The sequence below is a fragment of the Trematosphaeria pertusa genome (genome assembly GCF_010094035.1).
Source record: "Trematosphaeria pertusa strain CBS 122368 unplaced genomic scaffold BU26scaffold_34, whole genome shotgun sequence".
Lineage (NCBI taxonomy): Eukaryota > Fungi > Ascomycota > Dothideomycetes > Pleosporales > Trematosphaeriaceae > Trematosphaeria > Trematosphaeria pertusa.
This window is the reverse complement of record NW_022987245.1, coordinates 114,740-137,810: the sequence shown is the minus strand read 5'-3', so window position 1 is coordinate 137,810 and position 23,071 is coordinate 114,740. Positions and strand designations below refer to the sequence as shown.

Genomic DNA, 23,071 nt, shown 5'->3' with positions numbered 1-23,071 from the left:
ATGAGGGAGGAAGATGTAGGTTATGCAGGGCGGGGTATCAGTCACGTGTTAGTTCTTGGCACAGAATCTGAGGAACCATCGAAACCACAAACCTGAGTGAAGAGGTCGAATTTGCAAGCTGATCAATCGGAGACCACGTTAACAGATACTTCGATGTTCAGTCCATTGATTTGTTTCTTCACGCGATGTTCCTCCACCTGGGGTCTACGGAAAAGTGCTCCCAGAGGAACACGACGACCGGTGGGGAGGATAGGCTGGAAGGAAAACATCCTTAGTACACTATAGAGCTACGCAAAGCCATTGGTAACTGACCGTTTTGCAACGTTGGCAAGAGCAATTCTCCTTGTTCTCTCCCGGCCCGTTGATTCTCGCGCGCGTAAGCTGGGCGATGAGGAGGGCTTCATACGCCCGGTCCATTGGCATACGATTGGAAGTCTCCTGCTTTGGAACTGATGCCCGCTCGGGGGAGGATGGCGGCGCGACAAGGATTCGTCCAAGAGGGTGATTGGATCTCAAGCCGTCAAGGCTAGGTGGGGTTCGGCCACCTGTATTGGTGTTAGCATGCTTGTAAAGCGTACTCAGCCCCGTGACGTAACATACGTTTGACATATAGTTGAACGAGATTTTGCTTGACGCAGTCTCTGAAAGCCGAAGTGTACTCCATAACGTGTTTCGTGGGGATTGCCCTTCCTCCTGTACTCATATTAGTATATTGCAGATAAGCCGTATCCAATGCCACGTCGTAACTCACCCCCAATGGTTCTCAGCTCCAAACTTTCTTCCATTTCGTCAAGCATGGCCATGATGGCGCCCAGAAATGAACCCTTAACTATTCTATTATAAGCATGCTTCTGAGCCACATGAATCGTGGTGTTATAACTTACATTCGCCGTGGGTTTCATGTACGCGATCCAGGTTTGCCGGAACAGAAGGAAAACTGGCCAAGGTTTCCTGAATGGGAAAACAAAAAGGATTAGGCTGGAAATTGAACCTCGCTTCAGTTTGCGGCCCCTTCTCTTCTTCATGATCGGCTCCTGCCTTCCTGGGACTACGCTGTATCGTCAAATCTTCGTCCTCGACGTCAGTTGCATCGTTATCGTCGTCATCGTCGTCATCGTCGTCATCGTCATCATCCTCGTTGAGAAAATTGTTAAAATCGTCCTCGGAATCGTAGTCAGAAATAGCTGGCATCTCGTAGTCGAGGTCTTCTTGGTCTTTGGAGGACCTTCACGTCACGGCGAAGACGGGAGCTATCGGTCGCCTTTCCTTGAAGGTGGACTGGGGAGGATTGAGAGGCCATTATCAAGTTTCAGGATCTGAAAATGGGTAAGGTAAACTTTGAGAGACTGGCGGGGAGTGAACTAAGAAGCGGGTGGAGCGGAACTGATTGTGCTGATGCTGATGATGTGATGACAGGTTTTCAAGCCACTGAACAGCGGAGCTGCTTGATTTATATGTTCGCTCTTCGGAAAGCATCCTTTTCTCGGCCGCGCCGCATGACTTCGAGTGGCTGTTCTCATGATTATGGGTCTATCCCTACCCGAATATGGCAACCTAATTGAGCCATGGATCGCCAACGCCATGCGGAACCCTCACCTCTGAAACATCCTGAAGCGACATTGTAGCGGCCAAAGAATCCTTCGAGGCGCAGATACCATGCTGGCGCCTACGGAATGAGCGCTGGGAGGTAATTGGTGGGTATAGAGATGTGAATGCAGGCGCATAGACGTGACGAGGCTATAGGCCCACCGCACATGACAAGCCACAGCAGGATTTGTCTTGCATTCATGCAGATGCCACGAATGGCCGGACATCGTGGGTATAGTAGGCAGTTATCGTGTCTTCCTGTGGGACCGGAAGGGCGGAGGTGTGGGCCCCGCTTTGATGAGAGTGAACTATTGAGCGGGAGTGAGAGCCGCGCCGAATCAGCTTGACAAGGTTTGATCTACGAAGGAGCAATATTGACAAGGGAGTAACGCTGATACCTGCCCGTGTGACTATCAGGCGACTTCATGCAGCACTCTACGCCACTGATGGATTTATGCCCTGATATGCCGTGGCTCTCAGCGTCCACCCAAGCCACGGTTGCTCATGCAAAGCCTCAGGAAAATATTATATATCTACCGTGCAGGCTCTCACAAGTGCTTCTAAATCCCATCTCAACTTTATCTTCACACAACACTCCTCGAACAATGAGCTATACCTCCTGAACTTTATTCCAGCAGAACCTCACCATGCCATCCACCCTCAACCCGGAGTTCTCCCAACCTCTCACGAGGTCCTTTCCCATAAGGCCGTCGACATCAGTCCATGAAGACAAGGAAGCGGCTGAGGAGCTTGTTTAAAGTCCACTTACTTACAAGGCGATGGACGAGTATTCCTCAACCGAGCCCGACACTGACTATGAAGTTGAATTTCCTGATATCTAGGAACTTGAACCTCAGGGTATCGTTCGGCCAGAACAAGAGAAGCATCACGATGCTGATGGCGACGATTTGGAACATATTCCTGGCCAGACCGTATTCAATATCTACGAGAAGACCGAACCGATTACGGCGGGTGTACGGGACGGTGCCTCCCTGGAGACCGCCATCATTATCGAGGAATTTGAAGAAGGAAAAAACTATAAGAAGGAGGAGGAGGAGGAGGGGGAGGGGGAGAGGGAGAGGGTGGCTCCTGTTCAAGAGAGCGACTCAGGAGATGAGTCCAAGCACATCAAGTACCAACGCTTCTGTGAGATGCTACAGACGATGTGGGCCGCGGCACCGACTCGCAATTCTGTTGAGATAAACTATATGCTATATTGCATCACTGCTTACCATATGGCAAAACTAGGTGAGTTGTCCCCTTTCCCATAACAGTGAGGCGACTATATACTGACAAAACAATACAGAAAACTAAAAGAAGAACGATGAAGACGTCACCACTCCTGCAAGCCCACTCGTCCATTCCCAACATCAATTCCGCAAGCCAGATCTAAGCTTCATCCACACTTCGAATTCTGGGTTATTATGTGAGCCCTTTGTCCAGTCTATTGAGAAACGTCCCCTCGGGAACGCGCACGGGATGGGTCATCCCCGGGACATAGCGGCTTTTATTGAAACGCTCTTCAAGCCGGCGCCTTCTCGAATCACTTTCGGCGGCAGCGCTCGCGGAAACGGTGGCTTCAAGAAGCGAATAGCGGACCAGGAGGAAGAGGATACGGTTCGCGGTAGGAAGGTGAAGCGCATGGTTATCGAGGGAGGTTTCACTGTTACGTACTGCTGAGTATATAGAGTGTTTGACAATTCATATCATTTGTTTCTCTACCACTTTCTCTCACTGTACCGTGATGCTGACTCATTTCACGGTTTGCCTTCACTTCTCATTGATGATAGAGTGAAGTTGCTCATAGAGGCGAGCGGAGGGCTTGCTAGTTGAGTAACGCCTCTCGAGAGCATTTTATAGGATAAAGATAGAGAACATTTACACGATAAGTCAGTAGATGAAGTATATCCTGCTCAAAGAGAGGCTCATGCCAGAGAAGAGATGTGACTTCCGAAGAGGGAGCCTAGAAAGTCGGGCAAGACCAAGAGCTTCAAAATCTGATTGCGCATTCTAAAGTACTCCAATCGGTAGCACTAGATTCCAGCGCACTCGGCTATGTAGTGCGCTACTTTGCACTACTAAGGAACCGAGTACTCCGGTATTTCGTACTAAAATGGGGAGCACTTCGAGTTGTAGTGATGATTTCCAGAGCACTTCGCTTTGTAGTATGATGGTTTTAAGTACTACAACGATGAGTGCTCCAGAATCCAGCAATAACTTTAAGAGCACTCCAGTTTGTAGTACTACACTTCGAAGTACTCCAGAGTTTAGTACTCTGGATTCTAAATTTAGACCCCTACTTGATTACGTCAGCGAGGTGATCGTTTTTAAACTCTGGCTCCACGCCTTATCAGCATACTATTGAACCGGTCGTGGTACAAAATTGAGCCCCTCTAGAATGTATTTTTTATTTAGCAGATCTCCGCCGTTTAGGGCATCACACGTTCACGTGACTGAAGCTAAATAAAGACTTCTATGAACAGTTTTAGTTATCTAGTCCCGAAAATGGTCCCCCTATGGGATACGGGCTGGAAGGAGCTCTTATCGTATACCTGCTTCTTGAATTCACTCCTCATTGTAAGTCACAAGCCAACATGACTCCGATATGACAGAGTAATATTGAGCGTCGAAGGCTTACGGTCGAGTGCCGAGAGAGACTGTCGAGGCATATTCGTAAGACCCGCAGTTCTACTGCAAGACAGGAACTAAAATATCTCAGAGGGGAGATTAGGTATTCCCATAAAGCCGTCAGAGGTTCGGCTTCATCCAAACGCGGCTGATCCGTACACTTGGAAAATCCTGCCAGAAAAAGAACACCTCCTCTCAAGTGCATTTTCAAAAAATATAAGCGAGCACTCGATAGGAGTTTATAGACTATTATGTGAAGGGGTGGGGGTGACTTTTGAAGCTGTACCCTCAAAAGTACCTAATAGGGACGGCCCGGACTCTCTCGTATCGGTAAGAAACTATAGCATATCTGGAGCGCCACAAATTAATAAGAGATATAGCTTCAATGTCCAGAAATCAGCTTCTCTTCCAAGATTGACTAAATCAACGGAGAAAATGCTAAGCTCTCTCAGGAATTACTTGAGTGGAGGCAAAAAGCCACTGTAGAATCGGAACGCATAGAGTGAGCAGAAGAACAGGTCTGTCAGCTCCATATCTCGCAACGGCAACTCCAGAGTCAAGTCAGGAGCTATGCGGCTTCTGCAGATTATTTCAGGGGCATCGTTCTACAGTGCTTCCAAGGGTTGGACGAAGTGATTCTGGTGTTGGAAAAGGTAAAGACAGGAGTATTTTTAGAAGGACCAGAAATGCTGAGGCACCACGCCATCCCCATACATTGTTCAATAACATGTCATGATATTTCAATAGCTATAACACAGCCTTGTAGTTAATGTGGCGAGTGAACATGCAACCTGCTCCTCTAGCTGCCCTAGCCACATTGCATGAAGATGATGCCTACTCGGATATCATTTCGGTTCGTCATTTGAGGCGGAGACGGCTCAGATGATCTCAACCCAGGCAGATTTATTCGGCCGCAAGAGCAATTTGAAGACGCTGCCTCCGAAAAGGTAACATATCATTGGTTTGTCGAGCTTGTAGGTACCAAAATCAGCCCATATGGATGGAAAGCATAAGACCACTTAGGGCGGTCCCTGGGCCAAATAAGTAGCTGGGCTGCATGGGGCATGAATTGAGGCGGATTGAGGTCAATGCGGAGATGATGTGGGTGTATTCAGTGCGTAGAATGTCAGCCTTTCGCGGAGCAGAAATCGAATATAAAAGGCCTGGGTACGTAGAGGAATATGTACATTACCTTCCACACTCAAGACAAATATCAGCACCATCTCATACCTTTTCATTGTCAGCATCCATATACAACAAGTCTTTGACCAATCTCTCACAATCTCGAACGTCCTCATCGAAACCTGAACAATGCAGAACCAAACGTCCAACTCCTGCGCTGTCGTCTGCATGCCGCCGGTCTAGCCTGTTCTCAAAGGGCCATGTGTCTTCCTAGCAGGCAGTATCGAGATGGATGATGCAACGAAATGGCAGGCGAAGCTTTGTGAGGAGTTATCGCATCTGCCTATCACACTCCTCAACCCGCGCCGCGATGACTATGACTGCACCTAGAAGCAAGACATCTCGCAGCCTCAGTTTAATACGCAAGTCAAATGGGAAATGGACCACCTCAACATGTCGGACGTGATTGCTCTTTATTTGGAGCCTGGCACTAAGGCGCCAATTAGTCAGTTGGAATTGGGCTTGCATGCCAGTGGACGGAAGTTGGTGGTTTGTTGCCCGGAGGGATTTTGGAAGAGGGGAAATGTGCAGATGGTTTGTGAAGAATATGGTATTCCGCTTTTGGGGGCGTTGGAAGAGTTGAAGGAGGAGGTTGAGAAGAGGGTGGAGAAACTCATTAAGGAGCGAAAGTATGCTTGAGTCCACGACCCAGGGCCTTCAACTGTACAGCCACTGTACAGGTGCCCTTGCATGGTAGTTCACCGCCGACACTCTTTTCTTAGAAGCTGATAGAAGATGGTTGCAGTCCCTCATTTGAATTGTAGCGAAATTATAGAATTTTGACTCTTATTCTCAATTCACCAGAGTGAGAGGAAATCTCGATGCTTTATTCTGGTTACGGCAAATCAAAAGCTAGCGCCAATTGTCCTTAAAACCATTTCTCCATTATTAATCAGTGGCGAGGGCCCTCCATCTTGTGCGAACACCTGTGGCTTGGACATCGACCTGCTTTTGTCCCTTCTGCGTCGACGCCCGCGTCTGCCGCCTTCCATATGTTTCTTCTTCCACCTCGTGAGCCACACGTCCTTTCTTGCCGGCGGCTGCCTTCTGTTTCGCTTTTTTGCTCGGTGGTCGTGGTGTTTTGTCCCCTCTCGGTCGCTCACGTGGCGCACGGAATTCAACGCCGTCCTGAGTCCTCTCCGCAGATTCTGCGTCCCTGCTTGCGATGAGTTTTTTCCGATACTCAGCAAGGCCAGTATGGATTTCTTTTAGGGGTTCATTAGCGAAATGGTCGCATATGTTCTTGATCGCGTCTTTTAGGTCTTGTATGCTATCTCTATATTTTAGGAGGCATATTGACACTTCATCGAGATTGTAGCTGATTTGATTGGTGTCTGGTTTATTGCCTATCCAGTGGACGTTCAGAGACAAGACGCTTTGGTCCATAGTTACTGAGAAGACCCGAGGCTCGTTGAAATCGAAACTATCTAGGCCAAAACTGCGAGACCATAACTTCAGAATGCCATTCATAGCAATGGCGCCAGCACCAGCGGCTTGGTTTGTTCCCGTATAAAGCGATTCCTCCTTCGCCTGCGATTTGATTTCGAATATGAGGAACGGAAATAGAAGCACCCCGTCGGGCGAAGCGAAGCTCTTTCCACGGGGGCTTTGTACTAGAAGCTCGATGGTCCGAAGCTCAGAGGGACTGAAAGCGTGCTCAGAGTATCCAAAGGCGAGATCGGGTTTAGGCTTCGGTAGCAGCAGGGGAGCCGGTCCCAAACGGGTATCCGGATCATCAGGAATAGGAACAGAGTTATACCACAGCTGACCGGGACTCCGTTCCAGCCTCTCATCGGGGATTGCGTTGAAGCCCGGAATAACAGATGCGGCTATCTGAATTTTGACATCCTCCTCCCCCTTGTCCCGATTCTTTCGTATGTTCTTCCTTATGCCTGCAATGGTGCCATGGTCTATCTCGGGCGACTGCCGCGGAGCGATATGATATTCCGCGCTCGCTGGATGAGCTCGGGAGGCGGGTCATTTTTCTCAATGTAGATGTTGCGGTATCCTAAAGACCGTCTATAATCGGGGTCGCGCACGCTTGCGGTGGACTTGGCCGACCTTCCAGAGGACGTCGTAGCAGTATCGAGCGGCGAGGGAAGAGGGTCAGGGCGAGGCATGATGTCCGGCCGTTCGTTTGGCCGTTCGTCGGACTGTTCGTCGGATTGTTTGTCGGATTGTTTGGCCGACCGCTTCCGTTTCCGCGACCACGAGGACTTGGACAACCAATCCTCGACGAACGGTTTCTTATCTGTAGGCTGGCTGCTGTGCGGTGCGTCAAGGGCTTCGATACGTCGTTGGCGCTTCGCTGCTCTGAAGTTAGCGACAGGCATTTCGAAGGGAGGGGCCGAGGATACGAACAGCTCGCCGGTACGTCTACGTCCCAGGGCAGACGTCGTTTCTTTCGCGATGGTCCTCCGGAGCCGGAATCAAGCTTTTCGAGTGGCGCGGGCATGTCGAGCGGCACGAAGGGAGCGTTGAGGTGGTTATGAAGAGTCGGTGGTTGTGTGGAGGATTGGCGCGGGAGCGGCTGCATGGTTTTCTTGGCGCGAGGCGAAGCGCCACGGCGGGGCACCAGGAACGCCAAGAGCGCCAAGCAGCATCTAGCCCGCCGCATCGGAAACAAGCTTGAAGCGTGCCGAGGTCTGTGCTCGTTTCACCCAGCGGGTGGCGCGGCTCCCGCGGGTACTTGCCGCTGACGCCCATGCATGCGAACCTCGCACATGTTTCTCCTCCCTCATCGCCGGTGGACCCAGCCTCCCACCACACAATTCTACTATCCCCCCCCCTGCTGTCCCGAGAGATAAATGGAAGATCCTACAGCCAAAGCGAGCCTCTGGTATGAAACACGCACCAGAAAGTACCTCATAACTCCGGGAAGCTTCATTAAAGTCGCAATTCGTCCTTCCAACATGGATGAATGGAAACTTATGCCCTTTAACGCTGAACGCATTTTGAACGAGAGTGCTGTGCTCGACTTCATTTCCAAGAACACCACAATTCCGGTGCCCAAGGTCCTGTCCTCTGGATGGAACGCGAAAGGGGAGGCATATCTTGAGACAGCGTAGGTTGACGGCATTTCATGCGACTCTGTCGGAAACCAGTGCCGGATGCCAATAGGCCAGAAGCATAACAACGGGGGGGATGCTATACTTGCGGGAAAATAGCAATAAGCAATGTCGCATGGTTCATTAAGAACAAGGTGCTGCCGCAGCTTAATTCCCTTCGCTCGACTACGGCAGGGTTTCAGAGCAAAATCATACCGCCGCCATTGGCCCTGGAGGACGACAAGAGACCGAAGTGGGTATCGAACGAGTCATATAAGGGGAATCGTGTCTTCTGTCACGGCGACCTGATCGACCACAACGTTTTGGTTCATCGGGAGACTCTGCAACCTGTCGCACTTCTCGATTGGGAGCATGCTGGTTACTTCGTTCCAGAGCTTCAGATGTGGTTCCGTTCACGGAAGGAGTACGATGACCTTTACAATGACAAGGAGCGAATGCGTAGGCTTACGGCCCATGTTGAGGCCTAGCGGTATTAGTTTTAGCTGCAATGCGAACCACATGGGTTATTGAAGCCACGTGTATTATGCGGGTCGTCATGTTCATCGCGTGAAGAGAGGATTGCATTTGCAGATTAATCATACCCGTCGTAAGCAGGCTCGCCAAGTCTCAATTTGCCCGATAAATCTCTCGCGCACATGCAGTAGGGACGGACATTGCTATCAAAGCAGACATAGCGTGAAGGAAATAATGAAGCTACACAAGTGAGAGTCTCGTCCGTCAACTCAAACCAAGCCCTAGTCAATTCCCCGACAAGACACATGGATCCCGAGCTTCAATCGATGGCAAGAACGAAATGGAGTCGTTGGAAGGTATAATGTTGCACCGTCTCCACTCAGTGGGCAGGTGCGTAGCAAGGTTGAAACGCTACTCTCCCGCAAGAAGTGCAATTTTGGACCGATTTGTTGTTTATTGCCTTGCAATGATAGCATAGACGCATCGGAAGCTCAGGCAGCGGCATGTTTCTGTAAGGCGGTTTCAATATGGGGTCTGTTAATGAGAGGTGCCACCGACTGGCTGGCTTAGCGGGTATGGCACAGCCTCACGCTAGTTACATAATCATGCCGAACAACAACCGTAGGAACGCGATACTGTTCTAGCCGTTAACATTCACTCTTTGCACAGTCTATCCCGCACTTTATACACCTACAGCAAGGAAGCGCACACAGCAATTATGCCAGACTTTAACATGGCTGTCGACGAGCCTGAGCGGCACTCATCCACATGTCCTGATATTCGTTCCAAGAGGGATTTGACGACTCTCAGCGAAGTCGAGGAGTATGAAACAGGAAAATTCCTCCGCTCAAGCTTTGCCTACATCGACAAAGATAACACCGTCTGGTTTGGCGAGGTACCTGGAATCCGAAAGTACGACTTGACGGTTGAGATTCTTAAACGCGAGCTGCGAAGGATTCCCGATGAGAAGATCTACCCGCTTCACGACAAAAGGATGTCTGTCGTCGCGTCGGACCAAATCGAGCAGCAGAACTATTACATCAAACGACCCAAAGTCTGGTGCGCGGGAAATGAGTACGAGCTGAAACTCGTCCCGCGCATGCTTTTCGAAGAAGCCGAGATCCTCGAATTTCTCAACCATGATCAACATCGCCACCCGAACATCATTAGATACCATGGCTGTACCGTCAAACGTGGGCGTATTACCGGACTCGCTCTCGAAAAGTACGATGTCATGTTGCAATATCGATATCAAAATGTCCCGCGTGATCTGGATGTCGCGGTTTGTATGGACGGCATTCGCGCTGGTGTTAAGCACCTCCATTCCCTGGGACTCGCGCACAACGACCTCAATCCTACCAACATTGCCCTAGATGCTGAGGATAATCCAATTATACTTGACTTTGGGTCATGCAAGAAGTTTGGCGAAGAACTTATTTCAGCAGGCACGCCTGGCTGGATCGATGAGGATTACACCACATCTGCGCAGCAGCATGACATTATCGCTATGGGAAAGATCGAAGCATGGCTCAGAGAAGAGAATCAGAAAAGACGTTCGGATCACATTAGAGAATGATACATGTTGTATTGTGACCAGTACAGACTAGCTACCTAGCCGTGTGCAAGTCACATCGGTCCTCATCGTTCTCACCATCGCCGCTGCTATCTCCTTGGCCCTCGGCCTTTACGAAACATTTAGCGCCGAACATCCACCCGGTTCCGTTCCGCGACTCCGGTCGATTGGGTTGAGGGCCTTGCCATATGCATCGCCATCGTCATTGTGGTGCTGGGAACGGCTTTAAATGACTGGCAAAAAGAGCAAGCATTCGTCCGACTCAACGCGAAGAAGGAAGATCGGGAGATAAAGGTCCAAAGGTCAGGGAAAGCTATCATGATCAACGTCCATGATGTGCTTGTTGGAGATGTTATATCCCTTGAACCTGGAGATATCATCTCTGTCGATGGCGTGTCCATCGACGGTCACAATGTCAAATGCGACGAGTCTTCCGCAACGGGCGAATCGAATGCGATTCGCAAAACTCTAGGCAGCGCCGTCATGAAGCTCTTGGAGTCTGGTCATTCTACGAGAGGCCTCGACCCCTTTATAATATCCGGCGCGGAGGTTCTTGAGGGTAAGTCATACATGTTGACCATTTGAATCCAATCTGATGTTTACAGGGGTCAGCACCTTCATGGCTACCTCCGTCGGTGTTCACAGTAGTTTCGGCAAGATTATGATGTCGGTCCGTACTGAGCTTGAGGCCACCCCGCTCCAAGTAAAGCTTGGTAGACTTGCCATGGCTATCGCAAAGATCGGAAGTTCCGCTGCTGTACTTCTTTTCTTCATTCTTTTGTTCCGGTTTGTGGGTGGTCTATCCAGCGACAGCCGAACCCCAACCGAGAAGGGCTCTGCATTCATGGATATCCTGATCGTCGCCGTCACAATCATCGTTGTCGCAGTACCAGAGGGTCTACCTCTAGCCGTGACCCTTGCCTTGGCTTTTGCGACAGCGAGGATGCTGAAGGAGAACAATCTTGTGCGAGTACTGCGAGCTTGTGAAACGATGGGCAACGCCACGGCGATTTGCTCAGATAAGACAGGAACCTCGGTAAGTCATGCGCTAATAACATGTTGCAGTTGCGAGTATTCGCTGACGTCTTGGTACAGACCACAAACAAGATGACGGTTGTCGCAGGTACTTTCGGAGGTACGAGCTTTGCGCAGAACGACACAGATGTGACTTCAAGCCAAAGCCAGACGATCTCAGCATGGGCTTCGAAGGTCACCCCCGAAGCGAAGGAACTCCTCATACAGTCTGTAGCCATCAATGCCACCGCATTTGAAGGTGAAGAGGAGGGAAAACCAGTATTCGTCGGATCGAAGACCGAGACCGCACTGTTACAACTCACAAGGGACTACCTTGGTCTGGTGTCTCTCTCTGAAACCCGCAATAATGCGAATGTCGTGCATATGATGCCATTCGACTCTAGAAAGAAGCGCATAGCGGCTGTAGTCAAGCTCAAGGCTAGTAGGTACCGCCTGGTCGTCAAAGGCGCCTCCGAAATCCTTCTTGGATACTGCACGTCCCATGCAGACTTTGAAACTCTTCAAGCTGAGCCGCTATCCAAATTCCACCGGCAATCCCTGCGCGATACAATCGATCAATACGCGAAGCGATCCCTCAGGACAATCGGACTTGTATACCAGGACTTCCCTCAATGGCCTCCTTCCAATGCCGAACTGAACGAGGGCGGCGTCGTCGAGATGGGCTCTGTGCTGCGCGATCTTGTGTTCTTCGGAGTCGTCGGTATTCAAGATCCCGTTCGCCCAGGGGTGCCGATTGCTGTCCGCAAGGCTCAAGGCGCTGGCGTTAGAGTGCGCATGGTGACAGGCGATAACATGGAGACTGCCTGAACCATCGCAGCTGAATGCGGCATTTACACAGAGGGAGGCGTTGTTATGGAAGGTCCAAACTTCCGGCGTTTGTCCGAGGATGAGATGGATGCGATTCTTCCCCGACTTCAAGTTCTCGCGCGCTCGTCTCCGGAGGATAAGGGAATCCTTGTCGTGCGGCTCAAGGCGCTCGGAGATATTGTTGCTGTGACGGGTGACGGCACGAACGATGCACCCGCCCTGAAAGCCGCAAACATTGGCTTTTCGATGGGTATTGCGGGCACTGAGGTCGCAAAGGAGGCCTATGCGATTGTTCTCATGGATGACAACTTCTCATCTATCATCACTGCACTCATGTGGGGACGCGCTGTGAATGATGCGGTTCAGAAGTTTCTACAGGTAAGCAGCTGGCACTCTTCTGTATCAACGTGCGCTAATCATACCAGTTCCAAATCACGGTCAACATCATCGCCGTCATTCTGGCCTTTGTCACCGCCGTCTACGATCCTAACATGCGGCCTGTTCTCAAGGCTGTACAGCTACTCTGGGTCAACCTGATCATGGATACTTTCGCCGCGCTTGCGCTCGCCACTGATCCACCGACGGAAGAAATACTCAACCGGCCTCCACATGGCAAGGACAAGTCACTCATCACCACAACCGTAAGCTCTCACCCCTCCGCAATAACCTTACTCTTAGCTAACCGAAATGCGCAGATGTGGAAGCAGGTCATGGGTCAAAACATCTACAAGCTCGCCGCCATCTTCATCCTCTACTTCGCTGGTGGCGACATTCTCGGCTACGACCTCTCCGACCAAAACAAGCAGCTCGAGCTCGACACCATCATCTTCAACGCCTTCGTCTGGATGCAAATCTTCAACATCTTCAACAACCGGCGACTCGACAACAGGCTCAATGTGTTCGAAGGCGTCCACCGCAACCCCTACTTTATTGGCATAGTCGCTCTCATCGTCGGTCTGCAGATCGTGATCATTTTCGTTGGAGGTCGTGCTTTCCAGATCAAGTCTGGCGGCATTGACGGAACTCAATGGGCCATATCTATTGTTGTTGGTGTCGTGTGTATTCCCTGGGCTATCGTTATCCGGTACTTCCCCGATCCGTGGTTTGCAGCTGTTGCGCGCGTTGCTGCGCCTACGACGCCGACGACGCCTATAACGCCGCCAATTGTTGTGGTTAAAAATGATGCGACTGTCATTGAGAAGGGACATTAGGTCATACTCCTTTGAAATGTTATGTTCTTGTTTCCATCGCCGCCTATTTTACTCTTGGCATCTTAATTCACATATCCATCTCGGCAAGAACTTTCCATGCCCTTTCTATAAAGCGGCCTTCACCTCAACCAGCGGCTTGTCGCATCGCCTCGAGACTGGCTCATGTCCACAAGATAACCTAGAGTTGATTCACAGAAAGTAACTTGTCAGCAGCGCGCGGCCACGGCGAATTGACTGTGGCTGTGACTAACAGGTGCAATGGCTGACAAAGTAGAAGATGTCGCCATCGGCGGCGACCAACGGCGCACCTCGCTCGCACTCGCACACGTTGCTGCTGTCGTCTGAACGAGCGAGCGAACTAGTCGGTGCTCTAGTTGTTGTTGGAGATGATGCCGCAGATGGTGAGGGCTACATCGTAGTCGACTATGTCCCCGTCCAGGTAGTGGGAATGGCACACCACGAGCGTGGGAACGCGGCCTCGGGGGCAAAGCGGCGGGGTAGGGCGCGGTTTGACGGCGGACATGAGAGGTGCTCTGCGTCGCTCTCGGCTATACCGCCGTCACCTTCCGTCACCTCCAAATCCCCGTGCCATCTAATTACAGGTCTCCCTCCAATAACCATCAGACTAAGTTCACGTTAGGGAAGTCTCGGAGTACTTGCCTGTGCTCCAAGCTAATGTATACTGGGATATTGCCATTCCAACGTCACGCTATAACGACTGGAACGGCTGTATATACGATTCATGATATGGAAATTGCTGCGCACGTTCTGACGTTCTCACAGACCATCCCACATTCTTCGCGCTTACTAGTCAGCCTATAAGTTGATCTTCAGTGCTATTATGAGCAACGAGGATAAAAGAGCACTTGCTTTGGCCCTTAGCGACGAGCCGACTAAAGAGCAACTCTCAAGTTCTGGAAAGGCTGCTCAGGATAAGAGGCGTGAAAATCAGGAGCTGAAAGAAGCCAAGGAGAAGGCTGAGGCTAAGCGAAAGGCTGAGGCTGTGACGGCACAAGAGAAAACCGGTTGAAGGGTCTCAAAATAATTACGGCTTCCTGGTGGAGCCCGCCTATCTCAATTGCTGGAAGCCTTAAAAATGGTGAGACGAATGCTCCGATACCGAGTTGCTCTAACAGACCAAGCGTGGTAGAAGCGTAGATAAGCCAGCGGACAATGCCAATATTATAAACTATTAATAGATGCTCTACGGATGTGTATTACCTCCTTTACTAGTAGCAGTATTATCCCATTTCTTCGGCAGCAGTATCATCTCCTTGCTCGGTAGCAGTATCATCCTTGTTACTAGTAGCGTCGTCCTCCATCTCAAGCCTATTAAATTCAGCCGCAAATGGTTCGCGGAGTCGACTGGAATACGCTTCCTTATCCTTGAGTTTGGCGGCAATGAACTTAGCCCTTTTAGGGCTCCAGTACGCCGACACGGTCCGGTGGGGCCAGAATCTTCGATGGGGGCAAATATCCTCTGAATATGTGACATGTAGAGACTGTATAGCCCGTTCAGACAGTCTAACGCAGAGAAGTACCAGAAATTTCCGATTTCCCAGCCCTTGCGCATGATCTGGGAGTGTAGAATATCGTCCTTTCCAAATGACCGCTCTTCCCTTTCAAAGGCTGCCATGAACTCTGCATGTACGCTCCTAAAAGCTTCGAATTCTTCTCTAACGAGTCTATCTATCGATGTCCCGGTCAACCAATATGGTGGATGTTGCATCTCTATTGGTAGAATACATGCCCACTCAAGATCAATTATCGCTGTGATGTGCCAGTCGCTGTTGACGAAAATATTGCTTTGATGGAGGTCGGTAAGCATCAGAATGAATGGTCCATGGCGGAGATTACGATCAGTAAAGTGGCACGGATGCACGTCTTTGCGCCCAAGGCGAAGGGCTTGGCAAACCTAGCTCTGCCAAGATTAATGCCTAAGGCATACCTCTCCCTAGTACGAGCCCACCAGATCCCAATGCTGTCCCTCACATCCCACCCACAACCCATTCTTCAAACTCGCCTCTCTCACGTCATATACAGCGCCGCCGGGGGTGAGTACTAGTCCGCGATGGACATCCGGAAGTGGTCCGAGAAGACGATCTTCCCATTAGAAACCCAATCGAAGTTGCAAGCGACGCGTTTAATGCCAGCGGCCTTACCCACCCAGAGCCCTATGATGCCATTTTCAAAGGTTAGGCAACCTCTCCGTCCTGCCTCCTAGTCCCTCTTAACTTCGTCAGCAAAGGCACACTTTGCTCGTCCATCACACCCCATCCTAACTGCATTTACTAACTTATCTCAACCAAGGCGACGACTCTTACCTCGGCGATCCGTGAGCGCTTATCATGACGCCTTATCTGGACTGTCTGATACTGACGTGGCTATGCACAGGGCTGACGAGGAGAAAGCATGCTGGCACTGCGGACAAATAAACAACGCGTCTGTCTATCTCTGCCAGAATGCGAATTGCAACAAGGCGGCCTTTGCGAAGTGCAGCAACAGTGCCTGTGGATGCCAGGGGAGGCTTTAAGGTGTTGGCTTCCGGCCAAGGCGCTGATCAAGGTTGCTCTGCGGTTGAATCCACCAGTCTCACTCTCCTGTGTTGCAAAGCTGGGCTTTGTACTGCTCATTTTACATAAATGCCTGTTCTCTAGCCAGTTTTTCAGTTTGGATATAGGAGATTGACATTCTGCCGGCAGTTTAACTGAATGAGGGACTACTCTGAACGTAACATGAATCCCTCCTTCATACAAGATGGAAGCCGTCCTTTACCCCCTATCAGCTCTAGTTCCCTCTGAATTCTCTCCTGGCACGTAAATAGCTGGAAGTACTCGCTATGATTCATGCGCCACGCATCTACCTCCAGCTCAAGCGGAAAGTAACCCGCATGCTCCCAGTCGAAGATACAGGTGACCTCCAGGGTCTCAGGCGAGATCATAATGTTGTGCCGAGCGAGGTCCCCATGGACGAAGACGAATTCCCTTTTAGCCGACGTTATCGGCTGCCAGGCTGCCCTGGGAACTGTCTCGGTGATGCGAGGCGGTGGAAGGACGAAGCCGTCTAGCCCGGTCACGTCAGACGTGAGCCGTCTAAGCTGGGGAAGGACGTGGTTGGTGATAAAGATGTCGGTGTTCGCGTGGGCAGTGTCGGCGCAGATCTTGCATTCCCCATGAGAAACATGGGCCTTTCGTCCTGATGACGGCATCCGACATTCCTTCCCAATGCTTTCGAGTGTGATGCCGTATATTCGTTCCATTGTGACGAAAGTGCGGCCCATGTCATCCACCCCGTAGTCCAAGACCTCTGGCACTGGAATGCTAGTATGTTGCCTGACAACATTTAAGGCGTGGGCTTCGTTAAGGAGACGCTCCTTGCCCCATTTCCATAGCCATAGTTTCTCGCCCGGTCCTTTTTGTAGTTGCTCTGGTAGAAGCTCGCGTTTGGTGAAGCTGCGCTCCCTCACCACGTATTCTTTGATCGGGAGTTTCCGAACTTCAACGATCTTCCCGTACAGGTTTAGGACCGGGTCCATAGGTTGCAGAGTGCAGTAATCTTTAGATTTCTTTTTGTTCTAGAAGTGATACGGGAGAGGTTGCGAGTTGATGCTCTAAGACAGCGGATGCCGTTGCGTGGTCGTGTCACTTGCCCTCTAACGGGGTTAGTTACTCTGCGCACGCGCCAAGTTAGAACTAGCCTTGCCTAGGTCTTCTAAACCTAACTAAACGATTACTTAGCGTATAACGTACTTTACAAGCGAACCGCTTACACAAGCAAACTACCCACGACTTCTTAGCAAGAAAAATTAATAAAAATTAACGTGTTTTTCTTAAATAATTAACGTACTTTATAAATAATATACTTTATAAACAAACGCTCTACACAAATAAACGCTCTAAAAATACTAAGCTAGAAAAATTAAAAGGTTTTTCTTAAATAACTAAGCGAAACCTTAATATTTTTCTATAAACTTTTAAATATATATAGAACTATACTATATATTTCTTATTACGTAAGCTAGAAGTAAGTCTTTTTCTAAAAATAGCTATTCTTTAAGTTTAAATCTTAATAGTACTAGTAAACCTTAATAATAATCTATAAAACTTTAATTATATATTATATACTATAGTATAAAGCTTTCTATAAAGTTTAGTAGTATTTAGCTTAGTAGTACTAGAGATATTTACTTAAAGAGTCTCTAATAAGAAGTTTAGAGGTTTCTTCTAGAAATAGATAGATATTACTAAGCTAGACGCTACTAAACCTTATAAAAGGCTTTATACTATACTATATAATATATATTTAAAGTTTTATAGATTATTATAATAGTTTACTAGTTCTTATAAGGTTTAAACTCTAAGAATAGCTACTTTTAGAAAAGACTTATTTTAAGCTTACGTAATAGAAAATATATAGTATAAATTTAATAGTAGGTATATATAGTATAGATTAATATATATTTAAATTTTTATAGAAATATATTAAGATTTTACTTAGTTATTTAAGAAAGACTTATTAATTCTTAGACTTAGTATTTTTAGAGCGTTTATTTATATAGAGCGTTTGTTTATAAAGTACGTTAATATACTTTATAAATAAATACTCTAAAAATACTAAGCTAGAAAAATTAAAAGATTTTTCTTAAATAACTAAGTAAAACCTTAATATTTTTCTATAAAAATTTTAATATATATAGAACTATACTATATATATCTTCTATTAAATTTATACTATATATTTTCTATTACGTAAGCTAGAAGTAACTCTTTTTTTAAAAGTAGCTATTCTTTAAGTTTATATCTTAATAGTACTAGTAAACCTTAATAATAAACTATAAAACTTTAAAGATATATTATATACTATAGTATAAAGTCTTTTATAAAGTTTTATAGTATTTAGCTTAGTAATACTAGAGATATTAGCTTAAAAAGTTTCTAATAAGTAGTTTAGAGATTTCTTCTAGAAATAGATAGATATTACTAAGTTAGATACTACTAAACCTTATAAAAGACTTTATACTATACTATATAATATATATTTAAAATTTTATTCTTTATTATATAGGTTTACTAGTACTTATAAGATTTAAAGTTTAAGAATAGCTACTTTTAGAAAATAGCTTACTTCTAGCTTATATAATAAGAAATATATAGTATAAATTTAATAGAAGGTATATATAGTATAGTTCTATATATATTTAAATTTTTATAGAAAAATATTAAGATTTTACTTAGTTATTTAAGAAAAACTTTTTAATTTTTCTAGCTTAGTATTTTTAGAGCGTTTATTTGTATAAAGCGTTTAACGTACTTTATAAATAAACGCTCTATATAAATAAACGCTCTAAAAATACTAAGCCTAAGAATTTATAAGTCTTTCTTAAATAACTAAGTAAAACCTTAATATATTTCTATAAAAATTTAAATATATATTAATCTATACTATATATATCTACTATTAAATTTATACTATATATTTTCTATTACGTAAGCTTAAAATAAGTCTTTTCTAAAAGTAGCTATTTTTAGAGTTTAAACCTTATAAGAACTAGTAAACTATTATAATAATCTATAAAACTTTAAATATATATTATATAGTATAGTATAAAGCCTTTTATAAGGTTTAGTAGCGTCTAGCTTAGTAATATCTATCTATTTCTAGAAGAAACCTCTAAACTTCTTATTAGAGACTCTTTAAGTAAATATCTCTAGTACTACTAAGCTAAATGCTACTAAACTTTATAGAAGGCTTTATACTATAGTATATAATATATAATTAAAGTTTTATAGATTATTATTAAGGTTTACTAGTACTATTAAGATTTAAACTTAAAGAATAGCTACTTTTAGAAAAAGGCTTACTTTTAGCTTACGTAATAAGAAATATATAGTATAGTTCTATATATATTTAAAAGTTTATAGAAAAATATTAAGGTTTTACTTAGTTATTTAAGAAAAACCTTTTAATTTTTCTAGCTTAGTATTTTTAGAGTATTTATTTATATAGAGCGTTTATTTATATAGAGTATTTATTTATATAGAGCGTTTATTTATATAGAGTATTTATTTATAAAGTATATTAAGTAAAATCTTAATATACTTTACTACTAAAAGCTCTATACTACTAAACTTCTTATAATTTCTTAGTAAGAAAAATTAAAAAAAATTAATAAGCTTTTCTTAAATAACTAACGTACTTTATAAGTAAACTAACTATTTAAGTAAGCTAACTACCTTTCTCTTAGTAATAAAAATTAACGAAAATTAATTTGTTTTTCTTAAATAACTAAGCGAAACCTTAATATATTTCTTTAGAAATTTAAATATATATTCTCTATAGTATATTATACCTTATAGTAAAGTTATAATAAGATATATTACGTAATTAAAAAGCTATACGTATTTAACTAACTTTTAAGAAAAATCTAGTTTACTTCTAGTAAGTACTATTATATCTCTATAATAATATATAAAACTTATAGTATATAGTATCTATAATATACTAAAGGTTTCTAGAAAACTTTTATAGAGCTAGCTCTTCTAGGTATAGCGTAATAAGAGATAGAATTTTAAAAAAGTCTTTAGAGAGTTTTCTTTTCTAACTATATATATATATAAATAATCTAGCTATATAAAGCTATATATTATAAGTCTATATATATTATAAGCCTTCTATCTATTTAGAAGTAATAATTTTAAGATAGTTTTAGTATATTTCTCTCTTTCTATACTATACTACTAAAAAGGCTTTACTTTTAAATAACTACTTAAAGCTACTATATTATTAGTTAATAAGCTCTATATAGTTAAAGCCTACTATAATTTATAAATTAATAAGTTTATATAGCTAGATTAACTATATATATATAGTTAGAAGAGAAAACTCTAAAGAAATTATTTTTCTAAGTTCTATCTCTTACTACGCTATACCTAGAAGAGCTAGTGCTATAGAAGTTTTCTAGAAACCTTTATTATATTATAGATACTATATACTATAAGTTTTATAGATTATTATAGAGATATAATAGTACTTACTAGAAGTAAACTAGATTTTTTCTTAAAAGTTAGTTAAATACGTATAGCTTTTTAATTACGTAATATATCTTAGTATAACTTTACTATAAGGTATAATATACTATAGAGAATATATATTTAAATTTCTATACAAAAATATTAAGGTTTCGCTTAGTTATTTAAGAAAAACAAGTTAGTTTTTGTTAATTTTCCTTGCTAAGAAATTGTAGGCGGTTCGCTTATATGTTACGATTACAGAATTAGAAACAGAGCTAACTAGCTAGAACGGAGAAAAGAGCAGGCTAAGCCTAGAGTTACGAGATAAGAGATTATATATAGAGTTATAGAAATAATTAGAGTTACGTAACGTAGATTAGATAGATTAGAGAGATTAGAACCTAATCTATAAATTAGAACCTAATCTAGAGAATCTATAAGAGCTAGGTCTTAGTACCTAATTTAGCTAAGAAGACGTATATATATAACTAGAAGAAGCTTACTTCTTATAGCTTCTTATAGTTATTACTTTATTTATTAAATTACTACTATAACTTATAATTTATAGTATTATTACCTCTACCTCTTTATTACTAAAGATTCTAGCCTAAAGTATACCTCTTACCTTCTCTTATAAAAGTAAGCCTTAGTCTTAGTTAAGAGAATAGCTTATAATAAAATAACTACCTAATATTAAAGAGTAGAATAACTATATTAATAGTTAGAACTTAATCTAGAAAAGCCTAGGCCTAGAAGCTAACTATAGAGAAATAGATTATAGAACTCTAATAAGTTATTATAGCACTCTAGAAGATAAGCGTTTAATAGGTAGAAGAGCTAGCTATAGTAAAGCGCTAGGCCTAAGCTAAGATTACTCTATCTAGGCGCTTTAATAGTAAAAGAGAAAACCTTAATATATTTCTAGTAGCTATAGAGCTCTACCTATAATATAACGCTACAGCGTTTCTATAGAATAAAGATAAGATTCTAGAAGCTATAATAAATATAGAAGAAGAAGCTCTTATATAGGCTAAACTCTATATATTAGACTAGCTAGAAAATAAAAGTAATATAAAGAGAACATAATAGTCTATAGATAAAATCTTTAAAAGCTAAACTAGGTTTATAAAGCACCTTAGAGAAACGTTTAGAGAGGTTAACGCGTATAAGGTAGTCTAAGAGAAGCTATTTAGACTATAGTAAACTAGATTAGTATTCTAGTACGTAGTAATATTTAGGTAGCTAAGTGCTTACCTAAACTAGAATAACCTTATACTAGTAGAACTTTTCTATAAAAGGTTAAAGAAGTTAGTTAAGAACAATATTACGCACGCTAAATAACTAGAAAACCTAAGTAATACTATAGAAATAGTAGTAAAAATTAATAACTAGTAATATAAATAAAACCTAGAATATTAATAGAGTAGAGACTACTCTATACTATTAATAGTTAGAATAAGATAACTATAGACTATATTCTAGAGAGACTCTATAGATCTAGACTAGGTTAAGACTCTATAGAAGAGAAAATAAACTCTATAAAATAAGAAAAAAGTATAGTACTTTAAGAAAGAACTATGCCTAGTCTATAGCAAAAAAGAACACTTTACGTAAAAATACCTAAAGAAAAGAAAAATAGTTAGAATAATCTAGGTAGATTATAATAGCTTTATATAGATAGTATACTATAATAATAGCTATATAATATACTAGAGAGATAAGGTTAACTTAGGTTAGTATCTAACTAAAGTTAGAGCTATTATACTAGAATACCTTACGTATATAGAATACCTTACTCTAGAAACTATCTAATAACGTATTAACGTATAATAGTACTAGATATACGTAGAATTCTATAACGTATAGAGCTGCTAATACGTATATTAGAATATTCTATTTACTAATAAAGAATTCTAGAAGGCGTTAGACGCTCTTAAGAAAGTAGCTAGATTAGTAGAATACCTTATAGACAAGAAAGTGTACTTCTACGTTTAGAAAATCTACTAAGGCTTCTCTATAAACAACTCTAAAGCTAGAAAAGCTAGGTAATAGTAACTAAGGTGCGTAGAAAGAGGTAGGTACTAGAACCTCTTCTATAAGGTATACCTAACTAAGTTATTCTAAGAAAAGAAACTTTCTAGACTATTTCTATATAACTAGAAGATTAAAGTACGCCTATAGTAGAAGCTATATTAGTTATATAAAGGTAACTACCTAGAATATAACTATATCTACTAAGCTTATTCTCTAGTAATCTATAGAGAGGAAGAGAAAGCTATAGTTAAAATAGCTATTAGTACCTAGAGACTAGATAACGAGAAAATCTAGGTTGCTACGTACATAAACTTAAGGCCTAAGAAAGAAACTAATAGAATAGTAATACCTAAGCTAGTTAAGAAAGTTTATAGTAAAGAATACTATACTAAACTATAGAATTAGTATACTATAGAATACTAGTACTATTAAGAATAATACTAGACTATAGAATAGAGAGTATAATACTCTAATTACTATACG

The 23,071-nt window shown here is 43.7% G+C and overlaps 10 protein-coding genes across 10 annotated transcripts; 6 read left to right on the top strand and 4 right to left on the bottom strand.

Moving 5' to 3' along the window:
- Positions 1 to 3: 3 nt before the first annotated feature.
- BU26DRAFT_589707 (uncharacterized protein) lies at positions 4 to 1,191 on the bottom strand (the record flags this gene model as incomplete). The annotated part of the gene is made up of 5 exons (XM_033834738.1): positions 4 to 254; positions 313 to 545; positions 601 to 693; positions 752 to 829; positions 885 to 1,191. 5 exons carry the CDS (start codon positions 1,189 to 1,191, stop codon positions 123 to 125), a joined length of 843 nt encoding a protein of 280 aa, XP_033675268.1. The 3' UTR covers positions 4 to 122.
- A 1,043-nt stretch (positions 1,192 to 2,234) lies between these two features.
- Positions 2,235 to 3,267, top strand: BU26DRAFT_572942 (uncharacterized protein; the record flags this gene model as incomplete). Its single annotated transcript, XM_033834287.1, has 3 exons — positions 2,235 to 2,339; positions 2,430 to 2,835; positions 2,918 to 3,267. 3 exons carry the CDS (start codon positions 2,235 to 2,237, stop codon positions 3,265 to 3,267), a joined length of 861 nt encoding a protein of 286 aa, XP_033675267.1.
- A 929-nt stretch (positions 3,268 to 4,196) lies between these two features.
- On the top strand, positions 4,197 to 4,985 carry BU26DRAFT_443106 (uncharacterized protein; the record flags this gene model as incomplete). The annotated part of the gene is made up of 3 exons (XM_033824534.1): positions 4,197 to 4,260; positions 4,307 to 4,678; positions 4,729 to 4,985. Coding segments are annotated over 3 exons (693 nt in total), but the record flags the coding sequence as incomplete, so codon positions are not given.
- Positions 4,986 to 6,285: 1,300 nt separating this feature from the next.
- On the bottom strand, positions 6,286 to 7,933 carry BU26DRAFT_611793 (uncharacterized protein; the record flags this gene model as incomplete). Its single annotated transcript, XM_033836089.1, has 3 exons — positions 6,286 to 7,289; positions 7,322 to 7,705; positions 7,759 to 7,933. 3 exons carry the CDS (start codon positions 7,931 to 7,933, stop codon positions 6,286 to 6,288), a joined length of 1,563 nt encoding a protein of 520 aa, XP_033675265.1.
- A 280-nt stretch (positions 7,934 to 8,213) lies between these two features.
- On the top strand, positions 8,214 to 8,932 carry BU26DRAFT_611792 (uncharacterized protein; the record flags this gene model as incomplete). The annotated part of the gene is made up of 2 exons (XM_033836088.1): positions 8,214 to 8,461; positions 8,572 to 8,932. The coding sequence occupies exons 1-2, from the start codon at positions 8,310 to 8,312 to the stop codon at positions 8,930 to 8,932; spliced, it is 513 nt and encodes a 170-aa protein (XP_033675264.1). The 5' UTR covers positions 8,214 to 8,309.
- Positions 8,933 to 9,651: 719 nt separating this feature from the next.
- Positions 9,652 to 10,494, top strand: BU26DRAFT_443059 (uncharacterized protein; the record flags this gene model as incomplete). Its single annotated transcript, XM_033824532.1, has 2 exons — positions 9,652 to 9,918; positions 9,994 to 10,494. 2 exons carry the CDS (start codon positions 9,652 to 9,654, stop codon positions 10,492 to 10,494), a joined length of 768 nt encoding a protein of 255 aa, XP_033675263.1.
- A 315-nt stretch (positions 10,495 to 10,809) lies between these two features.
- On the top strand, positions 10,810 to 13,544 carry BU26DRAFT_572938 (calcium-translocating P-type ATPase; the record flags this gene model as incomplete). The annotated part of the gene is made up of 6 exons (XM_033834286.1): positions 10,810 to 11,050; positions 11,097 to 11,527; positions 11,587 to 12,226; positions 12,344 to 12,711; positions 12,759 to 12,974; positions 13,029 to 13,544. 6 exons carry the CDS (start codon positions 10,810 to 10,812, stop codon positions 13,542 to 13,544), a joined length of 2,412 nt encoding a protein of 803 aa, XP_033675262.1.
- A 277-nt stretch (positions 13,545 to 13,821) lies between these two features.
- BU26DRAFT_572937 (uncharacterized protein) lies at positions 13,822 to 14,574 on the top strand (the record flags this gene model as incomplete). Its single annotated transcript, XM_033834285.1, has 3 exons — positions 13,822 to 14,129; positions 14,185 to 14,273; positions 14,360 to 14,574. 3 exons carry the CDS (start codon positions 13,822 to 13,824, stop codon positions 14,572 to 14,574), a joined length of 612 nt encoding a protein of 203 aa, XP_033675261.1.
- A 438-nt stretch (positions 14,575 to 15,012) lies between these two features.
- On the bottom strand, positions 15,013 to 15,411 carry BU26DRAFT_385862 (uncharacterized protein; the record flags this gene model as incomplete). Its single annotated transcript, XM_033822631.1, has 1 exon — positions 15,013 to 15,411. A coding segment is annotated over one exon (399 nt), but the record flags the coding sequence as incomplete, so codon positions are not given.
- Positions 15,412 to 16,263: 852 nt separating this feature from the next.
- Positions 16,264 to 17,170, bottom strand: BU26DRAFT_556968 (uncharacterized protein; the record flags this gene model as incomplete). The annotated part of the gene is made up of 1 exon (XM_033832412.1): positions 16,264 to 17,170. Exon 1 carries the CDS (start codon positions 17,077 to 17,079, stop codon positions 16,264 to 16,266), a length of 816 nt encoding a protein of 271 aa, XP_033675259.1. The 5' UTR covers positions 17,080 to 17,170.
- Between the last annotated feature and the right edge of the window lie 5,901 nt (positions 17,171 to 23,071).